This window comes from Musca autumnalis, unplaced genomic scaffold (assembly GCF_047663935.1).
Source record: "Musca autumnalis isolate F117 unplaced genomic scaffold, ASM4766393v1 scaffold_4, whole genome shotgun sequence".
NCBI classification, from domain to species: Eukaryota; Metazoa; Arthropoda; class Insecta; order Diptera; family Muscidae; genus Musca; species Musca autumnalis.
In genome coordinates, this window is record NW_027411977.1 from 111,262,923 (window position 1) to 111,280,052 (window position 17,130).

A 17,130-nucleotide genomic window follows, 5' to 3' on the forward strand; every position below is an offset into this window, starting at 1 on the left:
ATTTTTCTTATAATTAGTGGGTGCAACTAGATAATAATCGAAACTAGTTTATAGGATTGTAAAACTCGCGATTCCACGTCGTTCGATGTATATTTCATGAGTGTGCTCCGTACAGCTTCCTAGTAATATGAGTCCAAAGGCGAAAATTTGGTGCGTAAATTTTCTGAAAAAACCTATTTTTTGGCTTTAAAATTTACAACTGTCGTACAGGTACCCCTGAACCCCGCGTGATTTTAGTTTTTTTACGTGCCGGATCTAATAAGCCCTTCCTCGTTCGAATCCATCCACTAAAACGCCGGATATAGATACCTTGAAAGTAGGAATATCTGCAAAAATATATTTTGACAATTCCGAGAATTGAACCGCGATTTTCTTTGATTATTTTTAAATAAATGTAATCCTTTATACGCGATTATAATATTTGCCAAAAAGGTGTGTCACAAATTATAAAGATTCGGGAGTAATATCCCTATTTATCCCAAAATAGAATGTGGTGGCACATCCGCAGATCCTGACGAATCTGTCTAAAATAATTTATATTGACGTATTTTTAATAGGCGGCCATTGAAATCGGATGCACCTTATAATCATATGCACATCGCGTAACTTTTGCCCACTTGAAGGTTTTTTGAATAGTAAGATGCAACTGATGGCACACTTTGGCCGCTGAATGAAACATGGGAAAATCCATACACATTGATAGACATGGACTCCCCGTATCCGAAAAGCACATGCACCTCAACTGATTTAAACGGATTCGCGAATTATACGGTTTTTAATATCTATGTTTTTTTCTTTGATTGTAATTTCAATTTTATTCTCTACTTCTTATTTCTATTGCTTATCACAGAAAGCAAATATACTTCCCCGATGACTAATTACATTTCTTGTAGAAGTTTAAGCAAAATACTTCAGGATTTGTATGGAAATTTAGCGAAATAATAGAATAACTCCCAACATTTTTTTTTTAATTTTTCGTATTTAACCAAAAAATATGTTTTTGAAATAATTTCCAACAGTAAGTTTCCGTACTTTGTTGTTGCTGTAATATGCAAGTTTTAAACGCGATCTTTATAATTTTGGTCTTACATTTTTCTACGCGTTCTCTAGATTTTGTACGTATTTTTAAATTATTTTGTTTAGAGATTTTTATGGACTCTAAGTTAGAATAAATAAAATTTACTCCAAGATTTCTACAATTTTTGGATTTTCCACGAAAATAAAAATAAATTTAGCAACTAATTTAGCATCTACGGATAGATATCAAATACTATTAACGATTCATATATACATGCTCTTATTACAACACAATAGGAATTTTTAAATATTTTTTCTTTATAAGAGAGTAAAACCCCCCATAACTTTTGAGTGCAGCATCCAATTTTGTGAACGCGAACAGATTTGAAACCACAATTTTTTTCGTAACCCATGTACTAAAAATGGCGGATGTGCTCGCCAAAAAAATTTTTTTTAATCGAAGTAATGGATTTGTTTGGTGAGCACTCGCAGTAGACTCCTTCGAAAACATGCGATCTTTTTTGTTACTACGCAGAAGTGATGAATTGGTAGACTCATGAATTTCTACGCTGTTGGGCGGACACTCTGTTAACACTTTAACAGAGCGAGAATTTTTTAGTATCTCCAATTGCCTACCTACAGATCTTGGCGATGCAGAAAACTACCTTCGACACGATATGTTACATTCGTTTATGGCGGTTCATCCTAATTGTTGTTATTTTAAAGTTTCCGATCATATTTTCGAAGATTTCGGTTTATATTATGAGCCTTGGTATAAAAAGTTCGGCTCATTCGAATCAACAACATTTGTTACTTGTTTTTTTAAATAACACATTTACACTGTATGATAAATATGCAAAATATTTGTTTACAAATTAACCCATACAACTCGTCTATTACTTGTGATTTTACTTATCTTAATATTGTTCCCTTTTAGGTTTTATACCAATAGAATATACAGAGGCCAAGACTATCAAGAGTATGTTTTGGATATATGTTGTTGGACTTATATGGACGACGGAATTTATTTTTGCATGCCAGCAATTTGCATTAGCTGCAGCTGTTGCCTTCTGGTATTTCGATAAGCCAACAACAACACCGACAATATATGCAATTGGAAGACTGATCAAATATCATCTGGGCACAGTGGCAAAGGGTTCATTTGTTATAACCATTTTCAAAATACCACGACTAATTTTGACATACCTCTATGCCAAGTAAGTTTCTAGCAATAGCATTGTTTAACAAATGATATTGAATCAGTTATAAATGTCCTCCATTACAGATTGAAAAAGGGCGAAGATAAAGGCTCTGAATGTGCCGCTTGTTGTCTTAAATGTTGTATTTGTGGTTTTTGGTTATTGGAAAAATTCATACGTTTTCTTAATCACAATGCTTACACAGTGGTGGCCATAGAATCCATCAATTTTTGTCCAGCAGCAGGAATCGCATGGAATGCCATGGCCACCAATGCCCTACAAGTTGCCACAATTAACAGTGTAGGCGATTTTGTGTTGTTTTTGGGAAAAATAATGGTAGCCGCAATTTCAGGCCTGATTGGCATATTCGTGTTAAAAGATAGACCTGGTCTAAATTTCTACATGGCTCCCGTAATATTAATTATTGTATTTTCATTCTTTATTGCCCATATTGTATTGTCATTGTTTGAGGTGAGTACAAAAAAATCCTAATGAAGATGTTGGGGCTACGCTCACGTTTTAACTATTTACTATTTGTGCATGTAGATGGTTGTCGATACCCTGTTCTTGTGTGTATGTGAAGATAAAACCATTAATGGTCGCGCTGGACGCTGGGCACAAAGTAATTTGGCGAAGTTGGTCGGAGAGGAACCATTACAGCCAGGCGAAGAACCTCCCATACAGGTTGTTGAGATGATGCCGATTAACAAGCAACCATTTAGCACATCGAAAAGACCCGGAATGATAGTACCTGATGGACCCATGGAATCAAATGAGTAGATTATATACGGAATACAAATAACGACTATTCAACAATTATTTAATAACTGTTCTAAAATACACTGGAAGCGATTTCAGATTAGCCCTTAAAATTTATTAGCTTTATGGAAAAAATCCGCACAATTTTTTATAAACATCTATAGTTTACAAGAAAAAAATCAGATTTATTTAGAAATGTGTGTTTTGAATCTCTCATCGTGTTCCATATATTAAAAAACAACATTGCTTACATTATTGAATATGTATGAATCATTGGATATGTTTTTGCACTTATTTTTCGCTTCCCAAACGTTGTATACAAAAGATAAATATGTATTTAAGACTTATTGATTATGTTGTTCAGATATAAATCATACAATATTTATATACATGTATTTATATTTAACTACACTCAAACTTTTTTATAATAAAGTTGAATAATTACAATCCATGTGTTCTTTGTTTGGGGTTTTCCAAGACTTTCATGGTCATCACAATGCTAAAGTGCTATTTAAGTTAACAGCGAGAATCATGCCGTCATACGTTACACTAATCTGTCTTTATTTTCATTTTCTATTTCATTACATCTGATCAATTTAAGTGGTTGAAAACACCAAGTATGAAGCGTTGGATGTTTTCCTGTAGAAATGGAAGAAAAGCTTAAGAACCCGAACCAAAGATATATAGCTGGAAACACAATATTTCTCCCAGATTTGACTGCGTGAAAGTAAAATAAAAATAAATACACAAAAGGAATCAGGATGTGAATTGAACAGAAAGTAATTCTTTTTTTATTGAAAATTGGTAGAAAGATAGTTATAGAGATCGATCCTTACCGAACATAACAATGGTTGAATAGAAAGTGATTTAGAATTGAACAAAAGAAATGTCCGGGAACGGTCCTTGGGGACCGAAGAATTACTACGTTATAGAGAAACCAAGGCAAAATTTTAATTTGATCTGCATACGTGTAATAAATAAATTAATATATGTATGAATAAACATAAATTTAATTTTTATATAGGAGTGGATGGAATAAGAAGTGATTTTGATTTGTTTTTTAATTTGCCACTCACAATTAGCAAAAAAATATGATCGGGAACATTGTTTCGATAATTCATAGTTAAAGTGCGGTAATCGACTTCATAAATGTAATATGTATTTACATTAATAATATTAGTTGTGTCTTTTTACTTTTTCAGTAATAATTATTCAGTAACTTTTTTTCAGAGAGTAAGAGAGTTTTTACTCTTTGATTCGAAAATAGAGAAAAAAGTGAAAAGACGATTTTAGTAAACTTTAGCAAGAAAACAGTTGATGACCGAAACAAAAACATTGGCGCCAATGCATGAAAGAAAAACTAACTCCAAAGCAATGAAAAAGTTCTTCAATTTTAAGCAAAATAAATAAAAAATAATTAATATATTTGTTGTACTCTTACGTTTGAGTAAAAGATTTAGTTGTGCTTTTATGTTGTAAATAAAAGACTTATTGATAAATTAACAAACTTAAGCAAGATTTATTCTGTTTAATTCTGGAAACTGAAAATACGTTACAATTGATGTGCGTGTTACTACTTGTGGTGTAATACAATGACTGTGTTGTCTGAATGACTGAAAGAGACTGACTGAGTGAGAAAGAGTATAGCATGAGGGTAGCAAGTATGTGTGTGTGTATGTATAATAACAATGATGCCTAGTTTCTGATTGTTTACAGTAGAACCCTAACATCTCCCTTTTTGAGACTTCTCGGGGGTCCGGGATACTGGCTGTACAGGGTTTCTTCGAGAAGTGATGCGTTGTGGGTGCATAACCGGTGATGATGGTGGAGTTGCGAAATCTTCTTCCGTTGGTGGACTAATGTTGAAGTCTTCTAGTAGGATTTGAAGAGGAAGATTATCATTTTGCTCTGCAGGTACATTTTCATCGGTTTCTCTTGGTCTGAGTTGATCTGCGTGAGATCTCACAAGAATTTGTCTCTTATCCACTTGAATGAGAGTGTTGTAGGTAACATTTCCCACTTTGTTGATAATTTCACCTGGAACCCAGTAGCTTTTATTACCTTTGAAGTGTTTAGCGTAGACAAGATCTCCAGTGATGAAATTTCGTTGTTTTGTACCATGTTTCCGGTTGTAATGTTTCTCCATTTGAATGTTTCTCTCTCTGCTCGCTGGTGGAGGCTTTGTTATTAAATCGAAAACTGTTCTCATTTTTCGACCTAGGAATGATTCCGCTGGAGAGAGTTCATTAGGTGAGTTTTTGTTCGGTGTTGAACGATACACTTCTAAGAATGTTTGTAGTGCATTAGATGCCGTCTCCTTTCCCTCTGATTTTTTTTAAAGATCGTTTGAGAGTATCGACGAATCTTTCTGCTTGACCATTGGAACTTGGGTGATATCGAACTGTTCGTGTGTGTTTGATTCCTCGTTGAGAACACCAATTTTCAAAATCCGCTGAGGAAAATTGTGTTCCATTGTCGGATACGATTTGTTCAGGATTTCCAAACTGTGAACAATAAGTTGTTAGTAACCTTAATGTTGCTGCGGTCGTGGTTGATGAAGTTTCATATATGACGGGATATTTGGAATATGAATCCACTATTACGAGGTAGTAAATGCTTTTTACAGGACCTGCGTAATCTATGTGAACACGTTCGAGAACGCGTGTTGTTGTGGGCCAAGGACAAAGGTTGGTTTTGATGGGACTTTATGCTGCGAGTTGGCAATTGTTGCATTTCTTGACGTAAGTCTCTATGTCCTTGTCTATGTTTGGCCAATATACGTAGCTGCGAGCGATAGATTTGCTTCTTTCTGTTCCTATGTGTCCGCGATGCAGTTGTTTGAGAATTTGTTTTCTGTAGCATTCGGGTACTATTATGCGCGTATTGAACATAAGACAATCATCTGTTATTGATATTGAATCTTGCCTGTTGAAATATGGAAGAATTGAAGAATCTATGCTGTTTTTGTTTTCTGGCCAGCCGTTGTATACGTAGTTTGAAACTGTTTGTAAGGTTGAATCCTTTTTGGTTGCATCCTGTATCATTTTGAAGCTAACTGGCAGTGTTGATACGGCGTCTGTGATGTCATATCTTATGTCGTTTTCTAGGTTGATTGAAGCTATGATGTACTCGTCTGATGGTTTTTCATGTGCGCTTATCAATCTTGACAGAACGTCTGCATGTCCAAAATCCTTTGTATTGGTATACTTCATATCGAAATCGTAGGTGAGAAGGATGAGAGCCCAACGTTGTAACCTGTTCGCGGTGTAGACCGGAATACCTTTTTTGGAACCAAATATGGTGAGCAATGGCTTATGGTCGGTATGTAGGGTGAATTTTCTTCCGAAAATCATTTTGTGGAAACGTTGTACGGCGAAAACTAGTGCTGGTCCTTCTTTTTCGATTTGACTGTAATTTCGCTCCGTTGGAGTAAGTGATCTTGAGACGTGATGAATGGCTTTGACACTGTTGTCTGGGTAAGTATGGTATATTACCGCTCCGATGCCATGTGATGATGCGTCCGCTGCAATGTGAATTGGCAATGCTGGATTGTAATGAGTTAGTAGTAAATCCGATGTTAGAATGCGTTTGAATTCGTTGAGAGATTGTTGACATTCTTTGGTCCAAATGAATTTGTGATCTTTTTTTTAAGAGACATCTAGTGGTTTTCGGATGTTTCTCATGTTGTGGACATACTTTCCATAGTGGTTTATGGAGCCAAGTAAAGATCGTACTTCTGAAATGTTTTCAGGGACCTTCAGGTTCTGTATTGCAAGAATTTTATCTGGATCAGGTCGTATGCCATTTTTATCTATGATTTGACCTAGATACTTGATTGATGGTTTGAAAAATTGACATTTTTCGAATTTGAGTTTGAACCCGTAATCTTGAATTTTCTGTAATAACAAATTAAGATTAGTTTTGTGATCGTGAAGAGATCTACTTGCCAAGACTATGTCGTCTATGTACGCTCGTGCTCCTTGGATGCCTGTGCATAGCTCATCCATGATTCGCTGGAAGGATCCTGGTGCTGATATTATACCTGGAGTGAGGCGATTAAATCTGTATAACCCTTTGTGAGTATTAATAGTTAGCAAGTCTTTGCTTTGATCGTCGACTTCTACTTGTAGATATGCGTCAGAGAGATCCAAATGACTAAATATCATACAATCGTGACAATCTGAGAGAATTTCTTCAGGAGTGGGCAAAGGATACTGATTTGGTTCAATTGAATTGTTGAGACCCGTGGAATAGTCTGCACAAATTCTAATTTTTCCGTTCCTTCTACTTACGACTATTGGCGCTGCAAATTTTGAAGAATTGACTGGTGTGATGATATTTGCTTTTTCAAGTCTATCTAGCTCTGTTTCTATTTCTGTTCTCACGGCATATGGTACTGGGCGTTTTGCAATGAATGTTTCTTTTGCGTCTGGAAGAAGTTTAATATGCACTTTGGTTTTTGTACAAAGGCCAAGACTGCTGTTGTCGAAAACAGGTTTGAACTTGCTTCTCAGGTTTGATATGTATTCATCGTTTGATATTTGGCGACACCAAGCTGAAATTGGTTTGTCCCAAAGGTTAAAACTTTGTATCCAGTCGATACCCATTATGTTTAAGTTATCGATTTCCGTGACGTAACATTGTAGAGTTAGCGTTTTGTCTGATACCGTTGTGTTGCATTGACACTTTCCGATTAGGCTGATGCTGTTGGAATTCACGTCTGTTGCAGTATCATTTGTTTTGTGTACGTGAGGCTTACCTATGTATTCCCATGTTGATCGTGATATGATTGAAATATCAGATGCTGTGTCGATTTGTAATTTGACTTGTTTCTTGTTTATTTCCACGGTGGTATATTTTCGCAATTGTTGAAATTGGAGTTGCTTTGAAGAGAATACAGCGTTGGCGTTGTATTTTGTTTTGTCCGACTTGACTGCAGTTTTGTCTGTAGTGGACTTGCCTCGTTTTGCGCTTTTGCAAAAGTTATCCTTGTGACCTGTCTGCTGACACTTTGAACATTTATGATTTTTAAATGGACAGTATTTTGAGTAATGCATGTCTCCGCATAACCAGCAGGGCGTTTTAGGAATTTTATGGGAATGCTTGTTGTTGTTCTTGGCGAATTTCTTGACTGCGCATATTGATTGTGATTGATGCTCGATCAATGTATTGTCTGTTTTCAAATCCATGAGTCGTTGAGTTTCATCTACAAGAGTGTCTAGAGTTGTGGAGTCCTTTGCTTCGTCTAGCAATTTGAGTAAACGTAAGCGAATGTCGTTGTCTTTGCTTGATTGTAAACCTAAGACATAGATTAGACACTTGAATTGATCCACTTGCATTTCATTTAGCTTGAAGAGTTCGCACTGTAAGTTAACTCTTCCGGCGTATTCCTTATAGTCTTCTCCTTCAAGTTTTTTCATTTGCAAACACTTGTAGCGTTGAGACACTTGAGTTTCTACCTTACCAAATAGTTTGTTAAGTTTCTCCAGGGTGTCTTTGAGACTCATTTCTGTTGGATTCTTTGGAAGAACGTAGTTCCTGAATCTTTCGTGAACACTGTTTGACATCTTTCTCCAGAGTAACGCAACTTTGTCATGATCGTCCAGAGATTGGGCTTCTTTTTCGAAGACATGTTGGTAGCGATTGTACCACGCTTGAAAAATTAATCCGCTTTCCGGTTCATAAACGAAGTCTGTCATGGAATGTGAAAGAGATTCCATTAATGCTGCTTTTGAAGTGCTGGGACTCGTAGCATCTTTGGTGTTTCCAGTACTCTGTGCTTGAAGTAGATTTGTTAATTGTTGCAGTAACTGCGTTTGAAGATTCATAGCCGCTTGCTGTTCAGCTAATAATTTCACAATGTTCTCGCTTGACATTTTATGTGCAGTTGATTTTTGCGTAGATGAATTGAAATTAAAGAATTTATTTCCTTATTCACCGTCCTCGTCGTCAGTTGTTGTACTCTTACGTTTGAGTAAAAGATTTAGTTGTGCTTTTATGTTGTAAATAAAAGACTTATTGATAAATTAACAAACTTAAGCAAGATTTATTCTGTTTAATTCTGGAAACTGAAAATACGTTACAATTGATGTGCGTGTTACTACTTGTGTTGTAATACAATGACTGTGTTGTCTGAATGACTGAAAGAGACTGACTGAGTGAGAAAGAGTATAGCATGAGGGTAGCAAGTGTGTGTGTGTGTATGTATAATAACAATGATGCCTAGTTTCTGATTGTTTACAGTAGAACCCTAACTATAGTTGTGTCTTTTTACTTTTTCAGTAATAATTATTCAGTAACTTCTTTTCAGAGAGTAAGAAAGATTTTACTCTTTGATACGAAAATAGAGAAAAATGTAAAAAGACAGCATTTAGTAAACTTTAGCAAGATAACAGTTGATAACCAAAACAAAAACATTGGCGCCAATGCATGAAAGAAAAACTAACTCCAAAGCAATGAAAAAGCTCTTCAATTTTAAGCAAAATAAATAAAATATAGGTAATATATTAATAAATTAATCAATAAATATAGCTGAATCGTAATATTTATAGTATTTTTCCACAAAAATCAGATAAACATTGAGCAGCTGACCATTAGCAGATGATTAAAAAACAGCTGACCGAACTTGCTAAATGTTGCTGGGAAAAATTCTTTCAGCAACTTTTAGCAATTTCTCAGCAAACAACTGTCGAAATTGTTCTCTCACTTCGCTCTCTTTTACTGAACTTTTGTGTAAAAAGACAGCGTTTAGTAACATTTCGTAATAATTATTACAAATTATCAAGTAAAAAGACACACCTAATATTTATAAAAAAATCAATAAATATAGCTGAATTGTAAATATTACAATTTATATTTTTCCATATAAAAAAAGATAAACATTGAGCAGCTACCATTATTAGATAATTAAAAAAAAGCTGATCGAACTTGCTAAATGTTCCTGGGAAAAATTCTTTCAGTAACTTTTAGCAATTTCTCATCAAACAACTTCAAAATTATTCTCTCACTTCGCTTTCTTTTACTGAACTTTTGTGTAAAAAGACAGAAATGTTACTAAATCATTTCGTAATAATTATTACAAATTATCATGTATAAAGACACACCTTTGACATCATAAAAAGACGAAGTAAATATGGGTTGCAACCAGCGTTGCCGACAGTTTTAGATCGGAAATCGTCAGCAATATTTGAAAAATCGTCAACATGGTCCAAAACTCGGTTTGGTTACCGTTTAATGCGATTTTTCTCTGATATATTTGTGAATGAGACTGACAACATATAATAGACAACCCATAGCAATAAATCTAACCCAATATCACTTAAATACTGCTATAAAAACTGCTCTCAGAAATGATAGTTTTCCTATGGTTATCGAGTTTCCAGTAATGCAGCATGGTAAAGCTTTGTACACATAGCTTGCTTGACAGTGTGACCGTCCATGTTTGTCCGTACACGTATATTTTGGTTGTTGGGCAGTCGGAAATCGACAAAAATTGTCATTCAAACTGGCTGACAGCTTAAAGAGGGCATTTGTAGGAAGTTAATAAAGCTTGACTCATATTTTTTATAACAATATAGATATAATTAATATTTTATCTCGAAAACTTTTTAAGGAAGATTTTCATCCATTAACAAAACTAAACGAAAATTTTCAGCTCATGCAAAACTATGAAAATACCTGTTTCTAAATATAACCAATCCGAAATTACTATAAAACATAAAAAGCTCAAAAATCAAGTTTGGAACATTGCTTTCCTTAGTATCTTTCGTGAAACTTTGTTCAAAATGTAGTTATCGTCTTTTATTTCATGCATATCTGGCTTACGTGAAAAATCGTAATTTTGGACCATAAAATCGTCAAATCGTAATTTTTCAATTTTGGGCCAAAAAATCGTCAAAATGACGATAAATCAGCAAATTCGGCAACACTGGTTGCAACACCGACATTGTCAAAAAAAAGAGACATGTCATAGCCCAGCTAGCATTTGGAAGTGACTTACTCACTTCCTCTACCAAAAGTAATCGCTTTCTGAACTTCCTTTCTATAAAAGAGCGATACTTTATCATTTTACAATAACAAATGTATTACTGTTCAAATTAGATCGATCTGCAAGAACTACCTAGTGTCACAGAAGAAGATGAAAATTCTGCATTTGATTGTTTACACAAACAATTTACATTGTTTTACTATTTCTTCTCGTGAGAGAGATAAGGTGAGAGTTTTACAGCTACTCCAAGTATTTGAAATATCAACAATAAGAAAAATATCAGTCAGTTTGATATTGTAAGTGCGAAAGGTTCGTGGAAAAGTGAAATTGAAAAAATTAAATTAATAATTTAATATTTAAACATTTATAAATTGAAATGCAAAAAAGTGCAGTGACTAAATAATTGTGAATGATAAAAAGCAGAAAAAATAATAATATGTATTGTGTATAATGTGAGTGATATTTAGATAAGAAAAAATAAATTTCATTTTCTTTATCATAGAGTGAATTTGAATATTAGAAAAAAAAAAAACAAAAAATCGAAAAAATTCCAAAAAGTCAAAAGTGCCAACAGTACTTATTACACTCATTCGACAAAGAAAATTAAAACAAATAAGTTTGCAGAAATAATGATAATATAATTTGACTGTTAAAATGTACACATTTTCGATTTTAATTTTTGTTTTATTTATTTATTTATTTATTTATTTATTTATTTATTTATTTATTTATTTATTTATTTATTTATTTATTTATTTATTTATTTATTTATTTATTTATTTATTTATTTATTTATTTATTTATTTATTTATTTATTTATTTATTTATTTATTTATTTATTTATTTATTTATTTATTTATTTATTTATTTATTTATTTATTTATTTATTTATTTATTTATTTATTTATTTATTTATTTAAGTTAACACCGCTGGCAATGCCAGCCAAATTAATTTGTCCTAATCAGCAAATTAATTATTCACCAGCAATTTAATAATTTCTACACGCGTATCCGGTCTGATTTCAATTTGCCTGCTTGCACTTAATTCCTGGGAAAACGATTTTGCTGGATCAGCGCCTGCACATTAACGTATGTTGATTGCAACTCGAGTGGACAAGTGACAAGCCAACATGAATGAAGAGAAGCAGGCAGTCTTGGTTACGACGTATTGGAGTATAGTTTTGAATCAATTAAATAATTTCGTTTGTTAATTTGAAGTGAGAATTAAAATAATTATTTGTAAATTTGAAGATAATTAAAAGTGATCCTTTAAAAGTGAATAACTTGTGTTTTATTTAATAATAGGCGCAGTTGGAAGCGCCTCAAATTAATTTTTTTAACCCTATCAAGTGGAGATCCTTTAACTTTTATTTATTTATTTATTTATTTATTTATTTATTTATTTATTTATTTATTTATTTATTTATTTATTTATTTATTTATTTATTTATTTATTTATTTATTTATTTATTTATTTATTTATTTATTTATTTATTTATTTATTTATTTATTTATTTATTTATTTATTTATTTATTTATTTATTTATTTATTTATTTATTTATTTATTTATTTATTTATTTATTTATTTATTTATTTATTTATTTATTTATTTATTTATTTATTTATTTATTTATTTATTTATTTATTTATTTATTTATTTATTTATTTATTTATTTATTTATTTATTTATTTATTTATTTATTTATTTATTTATTTATTTATTTATTTATTTATTTATTTATTTATTTATTTATTTATTTATTTATTTATTTATTTATTTATTTATTTATTTATTTATTTATTTATTTATTTATTTATTTATTTATTTATTTATTTATTTATTTATTTATTTATTTATTTATTTATTTATTTATTTATTTATTTATTTATTTATTTATTTATTTATTTATTTATTTATTTATTTATTTATTTATTTATTTATTTATTTATTTATTTATTTATTTATTTATTTATTTATTTATTTATTTATTTATTTATTTATTTATTTATTTATTTATTTATTTATTTATTTATTTATTTATTTATTTATTTATTTATTTATTTATTTATTTATTTATTTATTTATTTATTTATTTATTTATTTATTTATTTATTTATTTATTTATTTATTTATTTATTTATTTATTTATTTATTTATTTATTTATTTATTTATTTATTGGTCATTGCCACTATTTTATGGTAAAAAATGCAATATCTTTCAAACAATGTACTTATTTGTCGCCTAAAGGTACTATATCCAACAAGCATTTTCTATCGCCCATTACCCGAAGCAGTCACTCCCGGGCGATAGAAACACACATCCCCGATATCGCATTCTAATTGATGTAGGCACACCGTTCGGGAAGAAATGAACCACGCACTCGTTTCCTCATAAATGTGCCTCATGCGTTGTCTTTGAAAGAATCGCTTTAGTCCAGAGTCGAGAGTCACGATGGCGATATTTTTATGAGGAAACGAATGCGTGGTTCATTTCTTCCCGTACGGTGTGCCTAAATCAATTAGAATGCGATATCGCGGATGTGTGTTTCTATCGCCCGGGAGTGACTGCTTCGGGTAATGGGCGATAGAAAATGCTTGCTGGGAGTACTGCATTTATGATCACATTGCTTTACTATGTTTACTTTTTGTAAAATTCGGTTTTTATTCAAAATAAATTAATTTTTTTACCATGAAATCTCATCAACTTACACTCAGCAATAATATTGTAATCAAATAAGTTTCAAATAGTATTCTTTTTATTTTTATGTAAATTAACAAATCCACCTAAAAGTACACATCTTCCAAAGAAAAAAATGACTATAATTAAAACAACTTAATGGCGTTATTTCTTTTAGCCGCTTAATTTGAATGTCAGAGCTAGAGCGGAAGGAGATATTTACGGCATAAAGTACAAAGTAATAACATTATAATAAAAATGCTTAGAATTATACTATAAGATGTATGGTAGTAGCTTCTCTCTGCTAAATCATGTAATTTAGGTAAATACAAAACCCTGTTCTACTGGTATGTCGAATGGAATGTTAAAATATTCAGTTGGTAATTGAGTACAATGTGATGACTTAAAATCTCTAAAATGTTTACGCAACTAAAAGAAAATTAAAAAGAAATGTTATTCAAAGTAAACATTAAATATCTTGATTGGGATTAATAGAATTCATACCAAAAAGTCAGCCATTTGATGGCGCACATCATCTGTGTAGTCTTCTCCTATGGACATGGGGTACTTTTTACCCTGATCTGAGGCAAAAGTAATTAAGCGAGATAAACAGAGATCATCGTCCGAAGCTTTAAACAAAATACAATAAAAAGTAAATATACACCCACATATTATAAATCGTTCCCATATACCTGTATAATTTCGAATTTCCAAAGGTTTTGAAAGTACTTGCTTACATCTATTTAATTGCGATGTTTGGAAAATATATGGATATCGATATTTCAATATACTCAAGGCTAAGAAGTTTCCTCGATTTGTGTCAAGTTGCATGTCTCTAAAAAAATGTAAAATTAAAATTTGAAAAAAAAAAAATATTTTATATTTGTATTTACTTACTCTGCTATAACTTCATCCTCTGTTCGTCTGATTAAACTTATGGGTCCGTGATAGTTTTGAGCCAGCTCAGAATTATTTAGATTGCAATATTCACGAATGGCAATGCGTACAACGCCACCTATTTATGAAACACATTGACAAATATTTTTATTTCATGATGGGGATATGTATTAAGAAATTTGTTGAATGTTTTCATAATAATGCAACTGCCAACAAATCCATCATTGTATTACACACCATTACATTGCTGTAGTAATTAAGTCAATTTTGTTTTTAATACAAAGACGTATGTACCGTATGGATTTATGACCTACATACATTATTAAAAAATATTTTTCATTTCTTCTTACCTAAACTAGCAGGCATTCTTGGTTGTGCCAAATATAAAATGTCATCGAAGGTAGCATCTAATATCTAAAAATAACAACCATTAATAAGTATATGCGGTTTCCGTTTCCACATAAGACTTACAACACCCTTTACATCCGGAAAACATGATGCAGCCCATAAAGATGCATATCCACCAATACTCCAACCATACAATATTATATCTTCGACAGAAAAGCCCAATTCGTAAATGGCAAATTGTACAACAGCTTCGATTGCATTTTTATCTTGTTCGGGAAATGGTGTGCCGGTACTGCCTTCAAAGCCTGGGTGATTCCATCCCAGTATTGAATAATTTAATGCCAAAGGTGTTCCCACTATACCAATTTCGTAGAAGCCAGCATTACCTATAACGGAAAAAATAAGTCAATTCTTTCAAATCTTTGTATCTTCGACAAGATTACCTTCAGAACATATAACTAATGTTTTTCCATTCGGACTTTTCTGGCGATTGTCAACAAATATTGTATCGATGTCATTTGAATCAGCTGTTTTTATTTTATGGCGTTTTCCATTTTCTTCTTCAATTAGCTTAGCACGGCCCGATATTAACATGGGTCTCATATAACTTTGCAATAACTTGACTGAGCCAGGGAAAATCATTCTAATTCCGAATGTTTGTATGGCTATATATGCTGCTATTTCGCAGGGCAAAGTGGCAAATCTAAATGACCGCGTGGAGTTTTTGTCCAATGCTTGGCACTTCTTTTTATCATCGCTGCAAATGGAAAATAATATTTACTACATTTACTAATGTTTGTCTGTGTAATACTTACCTTTGCAAATTTTTAACATCGAAATCAACTCCCCAACTTTTAAATTCAAAATCGAACATTCTAAGAGCTCTTTTTCCTTCTTCTTCGGTTTTAGGCGACTTCAACATTTCCATTGCCTTAATCATTTTTGTATATGATGCAGATTGTGAACGACCTAAACCTCTCATTACCATTGAAATAAATACAATTATTCCAATACTGGTGCTTATTTTCGCCAGCGTAGTAATTGAATCCATAACAAAATAGCCACGACGATATAGCATTGTAGCAATAATTGGAGAGCTGTAGAATCCGATATTCCACACTAGATTAAGCTAAGAAATTAAAAATATAGTGTGAAACACGTTAGGGTTTAATCCTGGCAGGTATGTACATATTTTTATCCTGACTACAACAACATACGGGTTTGTTTTTGATCAATTCAATTTGAATGTTAACTAAAGGGCTTTCATAAGTTATACAGTCATACTCAGCTTTAATTGGGTACAAAAGTGGTATTTGGAAAATATGAATACTGATTCCCCGATTAGGCAATCGGATCTGATAGGTAGTTTCGCAGGGAAAGGTAATACATACTTCCCTGGATATGTTGGTATAATCAGGACAAATGTACATGTGCTTAAAATTGTAAATTTTATTATTTCCATGCTGCTTACCGTGGACAAAATTTGATCGCCAAACTTTTCTAATCCATTAGGCTCATACATTTTCTAAACAAATGAAATAATTATGCAAAAATTATGTGACATCAACAATTTCTTCAAACGTACCATTCCCATGCCATATTCCATATATAGTTTTGGTCCAAGAACATAACGTAAAAACCCCATTCTGACGGATTTATTTATCGCCGTTTTCCAATATTTACGTTGCACTAACTACAAATGCTCCAAAAAACTTTTAAAATAAAAAAATGAAAAATCACTCTTCTTCTTCTTGTCGCAATAGTCAATCAAACTGAAATGATGAAGTCTTTAACAGTATGACCTCGTTTAAAAACTTGTTCAATTAGATTTCATAAAGGTTTTACCTAATTAATTGCGTGTGCGTTCGAAAAAACAAAATACATGTATTTCAAATTGAAAACAAAAACAAATACATACATCAAGATCTATTTAACAGGTCACGTAAGTAGCACAACAACAACTCATTTTTGGCGGAAAATTCTTTAATATGTGAAAATGTTTGTTTACGTTTTCATACAATTTATTCACAATAACAAAAAATTGACAGATTGAAACCAATCAGCTGGACGTTTTACGCCACCTTATTATTTAATCATGACATACATGTATTTTTTTGTTTTTATGAACGCACACGCAACACGCAGTCAATTAGGTAAAGCCATAATACGATACAATAATCAAGTCAGAAATGAAAAGACCATAAAGCAAAAATAAATTTAATTTATCCGCGATATTTTTGAGTC

The 17,130-nt window shown here is 31.9% G+C and overlaps 2 protein-coding genes across 4 annotated transcripts in view; one reads left to right on the forward strand and one right to left on the reverse strand.

The window, feature by feature from the left end:
- Positions 1-3,422, forward strand: part of Ctl1 (choline transporter-like protein 1) — a 31,920-nt gene extending 28,498 nt beyond the window's left edge. Inside the window, exons 7-9 of one of the 2 annotated variants that reach the window (XM_073980423.1) lie at positions 1,955-2,234; positions 2,303-2,687; positions 2,763-3,422. In XM_073980423.1, coding sequence (XP_073836524.1) covers positions 1,955-2,234; positions 2,303-2,687; positions 2,763-2,996 — 899 coding nt within the window. In that variant the 3' untranslated portion in view covers positions 2,997-3,422. The remainder of the gene's footprint in view (positions 1-1,954; positions 2,235-2,302; positions 2,688-2,762) is intronic. The other variant, XM_073980424.1, reaches the window with a different exon arrangement.
- A 10,276-nt stretch (positions 3,423-13,698) lies between these two features.
- Positions 13,699-16,665, reverse strand: LOC141400804 (phosphatidylserine lipase ABHD16A). 2 transcript variants are annotated; one of them, XM_073980314.1, is made up of 10 exons: positions 16,472-16,665; positions 16,358-16,411; positions 15,702-16,015; positions 15,330-15,643; positions 15,010-15,272; positions 14,889-14,952; positions 14,539-14,656; positions 14,334-14,476; positions 14,146-14,270; positions 13,699-14,070 (listed from the first exon to the last, which is right to left on the reverse strand). In XM_073980314.1, exons 1-10 carry the CDS (start codon positions 16,529-16,531, stop codon positions 13,960-13,962), a joined length of 1,566 nt encoding a protein of 521 aa, XP_073836415.1. In that variant the 5' UTR covers positions 16,532-16,665; the 3' UTR covers positions 13,699-13,959. The 2 variants fall into 2 exon arrangements, with proteins under 2 accessions (XP_073836415.1, XP_073836414.1); XM_073980313.1 differs by having other exon boundaries at positions 14,146-14,476.
- Between the last annotated feature and the right edge of the window lie 465 nt (positions 16,666-17,130).

What these genes read in the sequence shown, in the direction of transcription:
- LOC141400804 (XM_073980313.1), bottom strand. Translation starts at nt 16,531, where the DNA reads ATGGGGTTTTTACGTTATGTTCTTGGACCAAAACTATATATGGAATAT. An exon ending in AAGAATGCCTGCTAGTTTAG is followed by an intron (nt 14,657 to 14,888) that starts GTAAGAAGAAAT and finishes TTTCATAAATAG; the next exon opens with GTGGCGTTGTACGCATTGCC. An exon ending in ATCAAATGGCTGACTTTTTG is followed by an intron (nt 14,071 to 14,145) that starts GTATGAATTCTA and finishes ATTTTCTTTTAG; the next exon opens with TTGCGTAAACATTTTAGAGA.